Genomic DNA, 17,311 nt, shown 5'->3' on the forward strand with positions numbered 1-17,311 from the left:
GGGCCAATTTTCTTCTGGGAAGATTGCAGATATGGGGTGTTGTGAGGTTTTCTGGTGGTAGGATAGGTGTGTGTTGGTGTGTTGTGAGGGCTCAGTCTAACCCCATCCCTAGTAGAGTCCCAGAGTTTTCAGCTCTGTAGTTTAGTTGAGATATCTTTTTTTTTTTTTTGGTTTTTGGATCACACCCGGCAGCGCTCAGGGGTTATTCCTGGCTCTATGCTCAGAAATCGCTCCTGACAGGTTCGGGGGACCATATGGGATGCCGGGATTCTAACCAACGTCCTTCTGCACACAAGGCAAACGCCTTACCTCCATGCTATCTCTCTGGCCCTAGTTGAGGTATCTTTTAATACAATTAGGAAATACCAGAACTTTTGAAAATCTTAAATGAACCAAGCTGCAGGAATTAAAGTCGTTGCTGGGGTATTATGTATGTGAGATTTTTGTTGTTGTTTTGGGGCCACAGCTGGTGGTGTTCAGGGATTACTCCTGCCTCTGCACTCAGAAATTACTCCTGGTGGGTTTGGAGGATCATATGGGGTGCTGAGGATTGAACCCAGGTTGGCCACATGCAAGCGATTTAGGCTTTGGTCTCAAATATATTTCCCTTTAACCCCCTTCCCCGAATTTCACTTACTTGGTGTTATTTTCAGGATTCATTTGCATTTACAACTCTTCTATTTGTGATATTTGTATTGCTTTGTTAAAAGTAGAGTGATTGCATAAGATTCACAATGGTTTTCTGAGAAGTAGCAGGAGAAATAAAAACAATTACTATAAATAAGAGCTTTGAGAACATCTCTTGCAATTTAAAATGGTGTATTTAAAAACTTCATTTTCTCAAAAAGTTTTTCTTACAAGCTTAGTTTTTCTAGTTTTGCCTGTGCCTGAGAAAATATCCATAAAATTTCATTGACTGCTCGTTTTATTAGTCCTTTTATAGTCTTTTTCTTTTATTTGAAAAATATTTTTTCACTAATGTTAAGAGTATTCTACTTTTCATAAGCTCCATTCCTTGACCTGTGCAGATACCTTCATCTCTAGACACAGAGGTCTGATTTTATCACCCATGATGGAACAGATGTCTTCCATACACCACAAAAGGACCTAGGGGAGCGTAAATGAACATACAAGGAGTCTGTGGTTATTCCCATGACAGTATACTTCAAGGGCAGAGAAACCCTGTATCTCTTCAGCCAAGGGAATTCCCTTTCTAATTTCTCCAATATTTACTGTGCCTATGCAGGAAAAAAAAAAGAAGCAGCACAAAATAATCTTTATTTATTTATTTATTTATTTATTTTTCGTTTTGATATTGTTGTTGTTTTCATTTTTTTTTACACTCTGTTTTGTTTTTATCTCAGGTCAATGGTTATTACATGGTACTTGTCTTTATTGCTATAGTACTCATTGGACTTTTTGTTTGATTTTTCTTTTTGTATTGTTGTGGTGTTTCTCTTCCTTTTTCCCTTTCTTCTTTCAAACTGATGTTGAGAGCCTCTAAGGACTCTGCCCATTTTCTGCTTATTGATTTATACCCCATTTTATTGTTTTTCTTTTCTTCAAACAGAACCACATAACTTGAACCATCTTGTTCTGCCTCTCAATAATAGAGGGTACCAAGACCAAACAGCTGTATGAGCCCTAAGTAGTAACAAAAATGATTGGTGTTAAACACCAGATCCAAAGCCAACAGCAAAAGAATCTATACCCAATCCACAGCAAGTTAGACATAGAGGGGACCACTTATACTAGCAGCCTGAGGAGTAAGGGAGGGGGAAATGGGATGCAAGCTGGGAACAGGAGTGGAGGGAGGACAACTTTGGTGGTGGGAATTCCCCTGATTCAATGTTAATATGTACCTAAAAATATTACTGAGAAAGATATGTAATCCACTTTGGTCAAAATAAAAATTATTATAAAAAAAAGAGTATTCTACTTTATAAAAATAGCAAAGAGGGGCCGGAGCTGTGGTGCAGGCCAGAAAGCATCTTATTTGCGCACAATAGCCTAGGACAGATTGTGGTTTGATCCCCTGGCGTCCCTTATGGTCGGTCCCCCAAGCCAGGAGAGATTTCTGAGCGCATAGCCAGGAGTAACCCCTGAGCGTCACCAGGTGTGGCCACAAAATCCAAAAAAACAAAACAAAGAAACAAACAAAACAAACTTCATTATAAAAACATCAAAGAAAGTAAAATATATCCATAGTTCTAATACTCAGATATCTTCTCTAACTTTTGGGGGAGTCCATTCATTTATTTTAAAAATAGTTTTATACATATACACTTTATATGTTCTTATACATACTTTTTTATACATACATTTTTAATGAATTTACATACACCCCTCATCTTTCTATCCATTATGGATTTGCACATATATACTTTCTTTTATGGGGACACACATACCACAGCCCCCCCTCCCCCCACACACACAACTTTTCTGAAATTGCATCCAGTCACCAGGATGCTGTTGGAAAATTGCCCTGAATGTTCAAAGTCAGGGCTTCACAACAAGCTTCTGGCACTGGTTGCTGCCAGCAGCAATGATTCTAGGTTCTCTGGGTGCCAGCTCGGCAAGCTCCCGGGTCCACTGCTGCCAGACACAGTGGGAAGTTGGCCTTCAGGCCTTTTTGCCCTTGTTGCACAGAGACTGGAGGCTGTTGCTTTTAGTGACCTACTGTATGAGGGTCTCAGTTCTTTACTGGATAGTTTCCAACCATAAATGTTCTGCAGATAACAAAAGCTTGGATTTAAATCATATCTAGTCTTCTGTTGGCAATGCTCATCTTTAGAAAGGTCAGTTATGAGTTGCCATAACAGTGCTTTTTATTTAAAATTATTTTTATTATTTTTTAAAATTAAACACAGTGGCTACAAGGTTGTTCATAATACAGTTTTATTCCCACAGATAAAGTTGTTCATGATTGAGTTACAGTCATACAGTGTACTGCAATCTTCACCATTGCATATTTCCTGCCACCTGTGACCTCAGTTTCCCTCTCACCTTCCCCATGCCCTTTCCCCTTCCTGTCTCTGGGACATACATTTTTCCTCTCACTATCTCTCTTTCTTTCTCTTCCCCTTTTTTCCTTTTAGACACTTTGGTTTGCAGTACAGTGCACATTGTCCATCACCAGTGTCCCCAATTTCCCTGCTGCCTGCCTCTGGGGCAGACATTTTATATACTTACTCTCACTCGCCTTTCTTTTCTTTTTTTGTTTTTGTTTTTGTTTTTGGGTCACACCCAGCAGTGCTCAGGGGTTACTCCTGGCTCTACACTCAGAAATCGCTCCTGGCAGGCTTGGGGACTATATGGGATGCCCAGATTCAAACCACCATTCTTCTGCATGCAAGGCAAACACCCTGCCTTCATGCTATCTCTCCAGCTTCTCTCTTTTCTTTTCTTTTTCTTTTTTTTTTGTTTGTTTTTGGTTTTTGGGCCACACCCGGCGGTGCTCAGGGGTTACTCCTGGCTGTCTGCTCAGAAATAGCACGGGGGACCATATGGGACACCGGGATTCAAACCAACCACCTTTGGTCCTGCATCAGCTGCTTGCAAGGCAAACGCCGCTGTGCTATCTCTCCAGGCCCTCTTTTCTTTTTTTGATCCTGTGTTTTGCACTATTGCTAATTAAGAGGTACCATGTATTTTACTTTATCCTCTTTTAGCAACCAGTTCTTGCCCAGAGTAACCAGTTCTAAACATCACTGTCACTGTGGATTATTCACTACCCTAACCCTAGCAGTGCTTTTTAAAAAGATAGAATCAGGGGGCTGAAGGGAGGAGTAAACAGAGAGGAAGATACTGGTCTTACTTGGGATTGACCTGGGTTTGATTCCTGGCACCTCTGAGCCCCGCCATGAATATTCCCTAACACAGCTGGGTGTGGACCTCAGAACAAACAACAATAAAAAGAGAGAGATAGTGATTATCTTCCTATTGCAACTTAACATTTTCACCTTATTTTTCTTTTTTTCCTTTGGTTGATAATAGATGTCTCTACCACTCAGTAACTTTCCTTTTTTATTTGCTTCCTTATTTGTTTCCTTCTCTTATTTTTAGAGTTCAATTTACACAGAGCCACTTTGTGGAAACTTTTATTTCCTTCTTGGCTGCATGTTGAGGCCCTGAGTCTGGAGGCTAGTGTGGAAGGAGGAAGGCTAGATCCTTCTTTATTTAATTTTCATTCCTATGAGAGCAGGGGCCTTGTGTTCATCCCTCTGTCTCCTGTACCAAGAGCAGGCCCCCACACACGATTTACTGTGTGAATGACTCAGTATAGAATGCTGACACCATGTGGTAGAAGATAGACAAGACCCTGCCATGGAACATTCTATTGACAGTAGTCATATAAAGAATAAATAAGATCATTTCAGGGTGACCAATGAAGGACAAAGATGAAAGGATGTAACAGATTTGGTGTGTATATGTGTGCTCACATGCACTTTATTTTTTTATTTTTTTTTTTTTTTGGTTTTTGGGCCACACCCGGTGACGCTCAGGGGTTACTCCTGGCTATGCGCTCAGAAGTCGCTCCTGGCTTGGGGGACCATATGGGACGCCGGGGGATCGAACCGCGGTCCGTCTCCTAGGCTAGCGCAGGTAAGGCAGGCACCTTACCTCCAGCGCCACCGCCCGGCCCACATGCACTTTATTTTAAAGTAGAAACCTCAAAGAATCTTTTGAAGAGGCTATACTTTGAATCCTAAAGAATGAGAAGGATACTGGAAGTGCAAAGGTTCTGAGTTCTGAAATGGGAAGGAGTCTTGCGATATAAAGGAAGATTAGGTATGAGCCTGAATGTAGAAGTGGGGCAGGGTTAGGCAAAATTGTGGGCCATGAATTCCAGCTAAGAGTCAGGATTTATTCTAGTGCTATTGAAATGTTTGAAGTTACTTTTCTTTTATCTCTTGAAATGTAATTATCTAAAAAGACTCATAGGTTACATTCTGTTATATCTTATATTTGACCCAGGTAAAATGAATGAAGCTAAATGTATTTAAAATTCTTTTGTTGGGGCTGGAGCAGTGGTGAAAGCTGTAGGGCGTTTGCCTTACACATGCTAACCTAGGACAGACTGAAGTTTGATCCCCAGATGTCCCATATTGTGGTCCCCCAAGCCAGGAGTGATTTCTGAGTGCGTAGCTGGGAGTAACCCCTGAGCGTCTCCAGGTATGGCCCAAAAACCAAAAAATAAAATAAAATTCTTTTGTTTTTGCTTTGGCCCCCACCAAGCTGTGCTTAGGGCTTACCCTTGGCTCTGCTCTGGGATCACTCCTAGTAGGTTCAGGGGATAATAGGGGTTGATGGGGGTTGAACCTGGGTCAACTGAGTGTAAGGCAGGTGTTCTACTTGTTGTACTATCATTCTGCACCCCACCCAATGGGTTAGCTTTTAAAAATACACATAAAACCTTTTTATTACTATTTTTTTTTTTTTTAGCAAGTAGAGGATATATATTACATGTGTCAGTGAGGACAGAGAGATGGTGAACTAGGGAGACAGAAAGAAAACTATTTATTGCTGGTATCATGCCTTGTACTGACGCTTTATGGACATCATTTCACTTACTCCTAACAGTAACAGAGCTGTGGCTGGGGGGCTCATGTCAGGGAGGTGAGAAAGTGGGAAAGATAGAGAAGTCCAGGTTGCCCTGCTTAGAAAAAGATGTTTCTGCAGTTTCAGTTGGCACTCTGAAAGTATTTTCTTTTTTTTTTTTTTTTTTTTTTTTTTTTGGTTTTTGGGCCACACCCTGTGACGCTCAGGGGTTACTCCTGGCTATGCGCTCAGAAGTTGCTCCTGGCTTCTTGGGGGACCATATGGGACGCCGGGGGATCGAACCGCGGTCCGTCCTAGGCTAGCGCAGGCAAGGCAGGCACCTTACCTCCAGCGCCACCGCCCGGCCCCTGAAAGTATTTTCTTATGGAAATGTTGCTGCCTTGTTCAATCCTTTGTATCATGTGTATTCTATTTCATGTTTCATATGAATTAATAAAGCTTATGGGTTACCCTGAGACTTAACTACTTTTTGCAATATTTCTATAGGAACATGCTTGCTAAGACTAAAGAGAAGTACATTGTGATTAAACATTGAGTAAATACAAGTTTTGCTTTATGTTTGTTAACTTTTGTTTTGGGGCCACACCTGATGGGACTTAAGTGACCATATGTGTTGCCGGTGATTTAACTCAGGTCAGCCACATGCCAGGAAAGCTCCCTACTTGCTGTACCATCTCTTTAGTCCCCAGAATGGAAATTTTTAGTGTTAGGAGATTATTAATCTTTTTTCATCATAGGGGTATTTTGTGTTAGAAGTAATCAATGTTCAATGACTCAACAGCTTCTACATAGCTCTGTGGACCCTTTCATTTTATTAGAATGTGTTTAGATTGATTTGGTTGAGATTACTTGACTTAAGTGGATTTAGGTAGAGATAGGGAGGGAAGGTTTTGGTATTTTGTTTTAATTACACAGAGATGTTGATTGCATGGGGAGTCTCTCCCAGTTTTCTCCTTCTAACTTAGCATCCCTCATTTTATTGCAGCACTTTCCTACTTCTCTTTCCCTTCCCTCTGTGATTGGGAGGGGTGCCTCACATATACTAGGTTGTGGTGCTTACACATTTAGTTGTGGTTCTTGCATGGAGGGCCATGTCACTCCTGTTCCCAGTGTCTACACACTTGCAGGTAATAGCTAGGGTCACTTCCTTCTTTTTTTAATTATTTTTTTATTTTTTACATCCCGGGGTCTGAAGCCCAATTTTTGTAAATTAAATTTTTTTAAAAAATAATTTCTTTGGGGCCGGAGAGATAGCATGGAGGTAAGGCGTTTGCCTTTCATGCAGGAGGTCATCGGTTCGAATCCCGGCGCCCCATATGGTCCCCTGTGCCTGCCAGGAGCAATTTCTGAGCCTGGAGCCAGGAATAACCCCTGAGCACTGCCAGGTGTGACCCAAAAACCAAAAAAAAAAAAAAAAAAAAAAAAAAAAAAAAAAAAAATAATTTCTTTAAAAACTTAGGCAATGATAATGAAAGCACTGTCCATTCTATTCCTAATACTCAAAATGGAAATAGGAAATGCATATGAATGTAAAATATTTATGCTTTTAATGCATATACATTATATATTTATAACTAACTTAAATAGCAATATCAGTGTCTACTGTTCACAGAAATGCTACAATTAATTATTAAGTAAATTATTCTGTTCTCTGAAAAAAATTAATTTCTTTATTTAAGCACAATGATTACAAACATGTTTGTAAGTGGTTTCAGCCATAAAATGCACACCCTCCTTTACCAGTGCAACTTTCCCGCCACCATTACCCTTCCATTTCCTACATCTCCCATATGCTGCCTGTCTTGAAGACAGGCATTGTATTTCTCTATCATTGTCATGATAGCTATTCAGGTAGTTATTTCTCTAACTGCACTTACCAGTCTTTGTAATAAACTTGTTATCATGGGCTGGTCCTTCCAGCCCTCATCTCTATTGTCTCTGAGTGTTTTATTTTTCTTAAAATGAGACTATTCTGGGGTCAGAGAGATACCATGGAGGGAAGGCATTTGCCTTGCACGCAGAAGGACGGTGGTTTGAATTCCGGCATCCCATATGGTCCCCCGTGCTTGCCAGGAGCGATTTCTGAGCGTAGAGTCAGGGGTAACCTCTGAGCGCTGCCGGATGTGACCCAAAAACCACACACAAAAAAAGTTTGATAGTTTAAGTTAAGCTTGGTAAATGTTCATCAGTTTGTTTGTTGTAAGGATTAAATGAAATCATGCTCACTTAGTATATGCTCAACAAATGTTTGATGAATTTTAAGCTAAATAGCACAGTACTCACTAATCACTTAGCTTTTTCCTGTTTCTCAGCATTTTGTGAAAATGTTTGTTTTTCTATGCTTGAATGGGTAGTAGCAGTTTTACTTTCTTTCTTTTTTCTTTTTTTTTTTTTTTTTTTTTTGGTTTTTGGGCCACACCCGGAGATGCTGAGGGGTTACTCCTGGCTGTCTGCTCAGAAATTGCTCCTGGCAGGCACTGGGGGGGGTGGGGGGGTTGGGGGGGGCTATATGGGACACCGGGATTCCAACCAACCACCTTAGGTTCTGGATCGACTGCTTGCAAGGCAAACGCCGCTGTGCTATCTCTCCGGGCCCAGTTTTACTTTCTTTATTTGGTATTTTTAGGACGAACTGAGTGATATTATTGATATTAAGGATCCAGACCACACTTCTGCAGCTGAGCGAAGGCAGAAACGCCTGGCTGCTGAGCTAGCCAAATTTGATTCGGATCATTATCTGTGAGTATGAAGTATTTGAGGATGGAATAATTTATACATCCATCCATTTAGAAATGCGAGTGTCTTTTTTGGGATGGTAAGCAAGCCGTGTGCCTTTTAGATTCTGGAAATAAGTAAAACGCTCAAACCCTTGATTGACTTTGATTTAGTATACAACTGCTAGACCTCTGCGTTCCTTGTTAAAATGTTGCTGCTACTTTTCTGTTGTGGTTGAGCTACTGCCAAGAATGATTAGAGGCCACCAGGGCTGTTCCTGGTTAGAAGAGAGGCATGTGCTGGAGATTGAGCCTTACCATGCAAAGCAAAGCATGAAATATTCTACTTGAGCCACATCCTGGCCACAAAGTGTTGCTTCTTAGTAGCATATTCCAGCAGTGGAGAACTTTTTACTCATCAGGCTTAACAATAAAATCCTGAATTCATGAAAGTGTTTGCACTTCTTTTAAGTAGAGTTTTCATTGGACTTAATGGCATATTAAAAAAAAAACCCGGGGATGGTTTTTTGTGCCATATAGGACTTCCTGCTAGCTCTGTGCTCAGGGATCATTCCTGGTTGTGTACGCAAATCACAATGATAGCTGATGGGAAATCAATTCCTTGTCTGTTGAACTATCTCTCTCACCCCAATTTACCATGCTTTAATTTTTTTCCCACACCTGGCAGTGCTTAGGGGTTACTCCTGACTTTGTATTCAGAAATCACTCCTGCCAGTGCTCAGGGGATCATATGGGATGCTGGGAATTGAAGCAGAGTTGGCCATGTGCAAGGACAGTATCCTATCCACTGTACTATTGTTCCAGCCCCCCCACAATTTCTTTAAGAATTTGTATATCCCTTTGTTGCAGTTCTTGATTGATCCAAGATTTTCCTAACACTCCCCTACTTGCAGTTGTAATTGATCATTTGTTTCAAATTGGCATTTTATTTTTTTTATTTTCTTATTTTTTTTTTTGGTTTTTGGGCCACACCCGGCTTTGCTCAGGGGTTACTCCTGGCTGTCTGCTCAGAAATAGCTCCTGGCAGGCACGGGGGACCATATGGGACACCGGGATTCGAACCAACCACCTTTGGTCCTGGATCAGCTGTTTGCAAGGCAAACACCACTGTGCTATCTCTCCGGGCCCACATTTTTTTTTTTTTTTTTTGGGTCACACCTGGCAGCATTCAGAGTTACTCTTTGCTCTATGCTCAGAAATTACTCCTGGCAGGCTTGGGGGACCATATGGGATGCCTGGATTTGAACCAATGACCTTCTGCATGAAAGGCAAACGCCTTACCTCCATGCCAACTCTCTGGCCCCAAATATTCTTTATGATTGGGTTCATAAAGAATCTAAAGTTAAATTTTTCTGTGTTTCCCTCCTGCTGTAGTTATATTGTTAGCCATAATATGCCTCCGGCATGTATTTGCCTGTGAAACTTAATCACTTGAAGGATTATGGCATGGCTCAGTGGTAGGGAGAGCAGCACATATTCTGAGGAAGCGATTGTCATCTGGCCTCTACGATTGGCTTTCTTAGAGTATGTGTCATCTGTTTTTGTAGCCTTAATTATTATTCTTCCTAAGCTCCAGGCTTACAGTTTCTAAAGTGCTAATATATGCAGCCTTAATCATGTTCCCTGATAGTTGTATAATGCTTTCCATTTATCAAGTGCTATCAGGTGATTATTTTACTGTTTTCAGAACAGCTGAGGAAAGCAAGTGGAAGGACTTGCCCAAGGTCACATGGCTACTGTGGGACCTGAGGGGCCTTGAAGAAGTCTTCCCTTTGTCACTGGTGCTTCCTTTTCATGCACACTCTTCCCTTTAACCACTATTTCTCTTGTGACTAACATTCTATCTCCTGTGACACTGTGGGAGACAAATTGGGGCAGAAATGTAACAAATCCATTGAGTGGCGTGTACTGATGAATGGTCAAACTATTCAGCACCCTGTGGGAACTGGGATAAGAGCAGGGGATGTTAAGACTTTGGAGGACATCTGAGATTCGACTCCATTCATGTTGCCATTTCTAATTATCTTTATCTCTACAATTGTGGCTTTAAAGGTACACTGAAGAGTAATTTGAAGAAACCTATTTAAATCATGCCGCATATTAAAGTGGAAATTTCGTTGTCAGCAACTTTTCTCAGGCAAAGGAGTAACAATGAATTTTATAAGACTGAAATTTCAAGTGGGAGGGAGCTAATTAGAACAACTGCCAATCTCTCCTAAAATGAAAAGAATAACTCTGGCTTGAGAGATTTAGGAAATGGGAATTTATAGTTAGCAATGTGTTTTTATATGTAGCCCTTAATTTTTCATCAAAGTCTCTGTTTCTTTATCCAGAAGCTCATTTATTTTTAATAGTCTATAGAGAACATACTTTCCATTTTTGAAGGAAAAGTTCTTATATGTGGGGTTTAAATTTAATCACAGCGAGTCTGGAAAGTGGGCGTAAAGGCTCTTTGTGACTTTCCTGTAGTAATACGACTTTGGTTAACTGTAGCATATGCATATATATATTTTTTGTTGCTGTTCTTTGGTCACACTCTGAGATGTTCAGGGCTAACTTTTGGCTCTGTGCTCAGGAATCATTCCTGGCTGAGCTTGAAAGACCATATTGGGTGCTGGAGTTAGCCATATGCAAGGCAAATGTACTATCTTTCTAGCCATAATTGTAATTTTTTCCCCCCAGTTCTTTTGTCCATACCCAGCCACATTTAGGGATTACTTCTGGCTTTCCATTTAGAAATTATGCCTGTCATAACCATCTGGGGTGCTGGGGATTGAACCCTGTTTGACTACTTGCAAGGCAAATGCCTTACCCACTGGACTATCTCTCTGGCCTCCTAATTGTAGTTTTTGAGTTACTCATTAACTCTTTTGCTTATTTGTTTGTTTCTGGGCCACACTTGGCAGTACTCCTGGTTCTGCACTCAGGAATTACTTTTGCCGATTGCTGGGGGGACTATGTGGGATGCTAGGAATTGAACTCGGGCTGGCTCTGTGCAAGATAAATGCTTACCCATTGTTCTATCTGTTTGGCCACAGGAGTTTTTTTAAGAATAAGATTTTAAGAATGATGTGAAAAGATCACTACCATGATATATGTTATATATTAACTGTCAAAGAATTATATATATATATGAGCTGGAGCAATAGTACTGCAGGTAGGAGGCTTGCCTTGACTGCTACTGATCTGGGTTTGATCCTCAGCACCCCATTTTATTCTTTGACAGTTAATATATAGCATTATATTATGGTAATGATCTTTTTACATTGTCTTAAAATCTTGTTCTTGCAGATTGTTTTTTAATTGCCAGCATATTTATCTTAATTCTTAAACTTTCCCCTATTTCCTTCTTTGGGGAATATGTAAGAATGTAAACAATGTTCAGTATAGTTATCGAGAAGAAGTGAATAAAAATGATCAGTTAACAGTGTGAGTATCAATTTCAATTGTAATTTTTTAGTGTTGTCAGCTTGTTAAGGTGGTATAGAGTGGATCGACCTTAAGGATGAACTGAGTTTTCCAGAGTACTAGTAACATTGGAATGAAGAAGAGAATGGCTGACTCCAATGCTCTCTCTCCAAACATTGGGAAAGAGCAAAATATTTCCTTGATCTATTCTTCCATGTATGAACTTATTGGCAGATAATTGTTTGAATGCAAAAGCAGTGTTTTGAATAAAACAGCAAAGAGAGTGTGATGACTAGTTTCAGCTGACTGTACATTTGGGGCTTCCATTCTAGTGGTCAAGAAGACACTATTTCAACAGTAATTTAGTATGACCAAGAAAAGGCAGGCCAGGGCTACTTGGTGTCTTGCTGACTCTTCTACTTTGACCATGTCTGAATCCAAGCTTGTCATTGCATCTGTGAAATCTTCCTGCCTTTTTGACTTGATTCAAGTACCACATTTGTCACCTCATTCTCCCAGGTTAGAAACTTGGAATTCATCTTTGACTTCTTTCGTATCTTACACATCCAATCAATCCTAAAATGGAGCCATTTATCTTCTCACCATTTCTTCCACTCCACTGGCTTCTGGCTTTTGTCTGTTTGACTTACTACAGCAGTCCACAAGCTGACTAATAGGTATTGGTACCTCCTGCCTGGCCATCTGTAAATTTATCAGCTGTAAAATAACCTGTATAAGGTCTTATGTATTGAAAATGAAATTGCTTATATCCTTACTGGGGTTCTGTTACTTAGATAAGCTCCTAACTGTTTCACATGGCATAGAATATTCTCTGCATCCTACCTACCTCTGTTGCTTCTTGGTGCTCTTCACCTGTATTTAATTAATACTGTGGCAATACTGAAGGTTCACACTTCCCTTCTCAAGTACTTTCTACTTGTGGTTTCGGTTTCTATTTGCCAGCTTTTTTGATCTCAGTCTTCCCTCTGGCACCCAACTTCCTGGACAATTCCAGGAAGTGCTTCTGTGTTCTCTGTCTCATCTTATCTTTTCCCCCAAACATTCTGGGTTTGTGTCTATGGTCCACTAAGTTTTTGAGTCCTGGAGGGCAAGAGAAGTCTGTAATCATCATCTCCCGTTTCTGCACTCTCTGAGTTTCCATGAAATTTAACAACTTGAAAACAACTAGTTCCAGCTCTCTCTCTCTCTCTCTCTCTCTCTCTCTCTCTCTCTCTCTCTCTCTCGCTCTCGCTCTCGCTCTCGCTCTCGCTCTCTCCCCCACCCCCTCAAAGAGAACATCAATAAATCTCAGATCTTGTTCACAAAAATCCTAAATTGTGGACAAGTTAAAAAGTAAACCATCATGGGGCCAGAGTGATAGCGCAGTGGTAGGGCGCTTGCCTTAGCATATGGCTGACCCAGGATGGACCTGGGTTCAATCCCCAGCATCCCATATGGTCCCCCAAGCCAGGAGTAACCCCTGAGCCATGTTAAGTAATATGGATATTAGTATTCTCTCCCTATGGTATAGTATCCTCTCCCAATGGCGTGAGGATTCTGCAAGTAATTTATGAAGAGTTTTTAGGGTAGTACTTGTCACATAATGAGAACTCAGAAAGTTATCTGTGATCTTTAGAATTTTTAAAAGGTTTCCAAATTTCACTTGAAAGAAAAAAGAGTATTTAATGTTATAACTTTGTTAGCTAAAGAATCTAATTCATCAAAACAATTTCTTGATGTTCGACTTAACTAAAATATGAGGTTTTTTTTTTATCAAACTATATATTCTGCCACTCCCTCCTTCCAAAACAATTTACAACTTTGTATGCAAGTTGTACAATTCCGCCCAATTTCTGAATAAGTGACCTCCAAAAGTATATTTGAACATAGTAGGTTTTTTAAAAAGTTTATTTTTAGAGGGTCCCTCCCAGCTGGTGTTAAAGCTTCTCAAGGACTCCACTAGTGCTTGGCCAGCACAGGCCTTGAGGATGTGGTGCTACTGGGCTGTGTAGTTCTGAGGGTTACCTGAGCCATCCTAGCAATGCTTGGGGACCTCCTGGGTTGCACTTAGAGGTGCTAGGGCCTCTTGGAGCTGTCCTAGGTGATGCTCAGTGCTAGATATAGTGGGGAACGGTAACCATACAGGGCACGGAATGTAACCTGGTCAAATGCACTCTAGGCATGTGCCTTAACTTGTACTATTCCCTGGGCCCCATTTATTAGGTTTAAAACTAAGATGGTAATATGCAGGAGAATTAATTGTCTCATCTTTACAAAGGCTGCTTTTATCTTTTTCTCTAGTTTTAGACAAAGGAAGTATGATTAGGTAGCTAACTAAAATAGAGTGCAACTGGGTAGAAAGGGAACCACACACTAAAAAGCAAGCCATGTGTATATGTGTGGATTCTTGAGGAATATGCAGTATTCGAATTTCCTACATTTGTCCTGCTTTCTTTGTTGGTGAAGTTAAAAGTGTTTTTCCTTTATTTTAATCATGCCAAAATTCGAGCCACTTGCTCACATATGGGATGCCGTGGTCTTCTGGGTATTCCCATGCTTCCATCCCACACTTCTGTGATAGAGCAGAATGGACTGCTCATGGGCCAGGTCTTTTGCGTGAAGAATTAGAAAAGTCAGGTAGCTCAATGATGCCATCAATTTTGTTGGGGATTGGCATGTACAAAGAAAGTTAAGGCGGGATTCAGTCTTTTCTTGAAATATGCTTTGAATGAGCAATCTCTTTTTAGTGCAAATGCGGTTACACACAGTAACATTTTCAAAAATTAGAGCCAGCACACCTAGGTAACTTTCTATTTATTTCCCCAATTCCCAGAGCTGATTTATTTGAAGACGAAGCAGTTGAACACATTTTGAAGTATAATCCGTGGTGGACTGATAGATATTCGAAAATGGTAGCCTCTTTGGGAAAGAATCATGAGCAAGAAAATCATGATGCACTAGGTAAGACACTCCAAGTCACACTCATTTTTTTACCGTCTCCCCTATTATTAAACATACAGTTGTAATTGCCTTACAGAATGAAGATACTGTTTCAGGTTGGTAGTTTGGAATGGGATCTTACTCCAATTAGAACATGCTTCTTAATAATTAGACTTACCGGGCCGGAGAGATAGCATGGAGGTAGTGCATTTGCCTTGCATGCAGAAGGACGGTGGTTCAAATCCCGTTATCCCATATAGTTCCCTGAGCCTGCCAGGAGCGATTTCTGATCATAGAGCCAGGAGTAACTCCTGAGAGCTGCTGGGTGTGACCCCAAAACCAAAAAAAAAAAAAAAATTAGACTTACCTGGGGTCAGCAGATGGGGTGCTTATTTGCATTTGGTTGATCCACGTTTGATCCTCACTCTGCACCACATATGGTTCCCAAACACTGCCACGAGTGATCCCTGAGCTCAGAGCCAAGAATAAGGCCTAAGCACCACTCTGTGTGGCCCAAAACAAAGCAAAGAAAAAATAATTAAGTCAATTTAAGGACATAAATGCTCAATTTGTAATTTTTTTCTGTGTGTGTGGTTTTTGGGTCATACCCAGCAGCACTCAGGGTTACTCCTGGCTCTCTGCTCAGAAATTGCTCCTGGCAGGCCGGGGGTTGGGGGGGAGAACCATATGGGATACCGGGATTTGAATTACTGTCCTTCTGCATGCAAAGCAAACACCTTACCTCCATGCTATCTCTCTGGCCCCTGTAATTTTCTTTCTTTCTTTTTTTTTTTTGGTTTTTGGGCCACACCCGGTGGTGCTCAGGGGTTACTCCTGGCTGTTTGCTCAGAAATAGCTCCTGGCAGGCACGGGGGACCATATGGGACACCGGGATTCGAACCAACCACCTTTGGTCCTGGATCGGCTGCTTGCAAGGCAAATGCCGCTGTGCTATTTCTCCGGGCCCGGCCCCTGTAATTTTTGAATAATTTGTTTGAGACATGTGGTATCTTATTCCTTTGTGGTGAGGGCACATGGGTTTTAGAAATAATCAGTTTTTATTGTTGAAGAAAATCTATGTTATATGTCCCCCCCCCCCCTTTCTCAGATGGCTTTGGTTTTATCTTTGTACCTTTCCATTGCAGATAACAGGTAGACTGACTTGTCAGTAGAAGCTAGGGAGGTGGGGAAGTATTCTTTGGCTATGACTATGGATATTCATAGGGGATAGCTGTGTCATCTCTTTTTTTTGGGGGGGGGATAATCTCATAAGATAAATCAGTATTAAGATATTTTCTACCAGATGGAGAAATTGCTGTTGTAGTCTTAGAAAATCAAGACTTGCCTCTACTACATCATGGAAACTCACTAGATAATGGCATTGTTCATGTTTCATTTTAGAATCTTCTCAGCAGATTCTACCTTCTCTAGACAGATTTATAGGTTATGGCTACCACAGTTTAGATAGTTAATTGTACATGTTATGTGGATCTGCTTAATTCCCCTATGAGAACTATTTTAGTGTATTTTGATGTGGTGGAGAGGAAGAAATTGGTGGTTGTGTAGTTAAGTTTTCTGTCCACAAGGGTGAGCTAGTTGCCCTAAAAATCAGAGATTCATAGTTAAACTCGCTCTGTTGATCAGCTGTAGCTTGTTCTAGAGTCTATTTTCTTGTTTTAGCCATACTTGGAATTAGTTCTTGGTATATAATTTTAGCAGAAGATGCAACATATTTTTTTTAACCTCTGACCTGGCTGACCTTTCATGCCTATGGCATTATTGGGCTTCAGGAATAATTGTGCCTACTAAATTAGCACAGTAATTTCTTTTAAAGATCACTGTTTAAAATAGCAAAGGCTTGTGATCCAGGGAGAAGACCTTACCGTGCAGGAAGTACCTCTTTTAAATATGTCAAGGGTAGAGCTAAGTATATATGACAGAAACTAAACTTGGGACTGTAGTTGAAAGCCTTGCTCTTCTCTAGGCTGACTGATCTTGCAGTCTCCTGGGTTGCTGTGAAAATCCTACGTCTACCTTATTGAACTATCTGTGGGACTGAATGAGGCAGTGTATTTAAAACCCTTTGCATGCTGTAGAAATTAATAGAGAGCAAGATCAAAGGCTGTAGAGCCAGGAATGGAATGACTTCTTTGTGAAATTATCGTTTTTGTACTTTTTCAAAGCTTAAGATGGGTATTTTGTTAATGGAATTTTTTTCTCTCTCTCACTCTTTAATTTTTATTATTCAAATTATTGAGACATCCAGATTTGGAGGAATAAAGTGAAGTGTGTAAGCTATAGGAGAAAAAAAAAAAGGAGAAAAGAAAGAAACCTGAAAGTTCTTGCCCACTCTGGGGCATGCTGCTGCTTCAGTTTCCTTTTCCTTCCTCTTTCTCTCTCTTAGTTCTCCATCCTTCTTCTCTCTGGATCATTGCCTCTTTCAGACTTTTTGTTTTGTTTTGTTTTTTGGGTCACACCCAGCAGTGCTCAGGGGTTACTCCTGTCTCTACGCTCAGAAATCGCTCCTGGAAGGCTTGGGGGGACCATATGGGACTCCGGGATTCAAACTAATGACCTTCTGCATGAAAGGCAAATGCCTTACCTCCATGCTATCTCTCTGGCCCATCTTTCAGACTTTCTAATCAGCTGTTGCAGGCATAATAGTG

At 40.7% G+C, this 17,311-nt stretch overlaps 1 protein-coding gene across 1 annotated transcript in view; it reads left to right on the forward strand.

Annotated features, from left to right (window-relative positions):
- The window catches only part of SHQ1 (SHQ1, H/ACA ribonucleoprotein assembly factor), a 141,377-nt gene that overhangs the window by 13,347 nt on the left and 110,719 nt on the right, over positions 1 to 17,311 (forward strand). The window contains exons 5-6 of the mRNA XM_049777015.1: positions 8,189 to 8,301; positions 14,539 to 14,666. Coding sequence (XP_049632972.1) covers positions 8,189 to 8,301; positions 14,539 to 14,666 — 241 coding nt within the window. The remainder of the gene's footprint in view (positions 1 to 8,188; positions 8,302 to 14,538; positions 14,667 to 17,311) is intronic.

The sequence above is a fragment of the Suncus etruscus genome, chromosome 7, assembly GCF_024139225.1.
Source record: "Suncus etruscus isolate mSunEtr1 chromosome 7, mSunEtr1.pri.cur, whole genome shotgun sequence".
NCBI lineage: Eukaryota > Metazoa > Chordata > Mammalia > Eulipotyphla > Soricidae > Suncus > Suncus etruscus.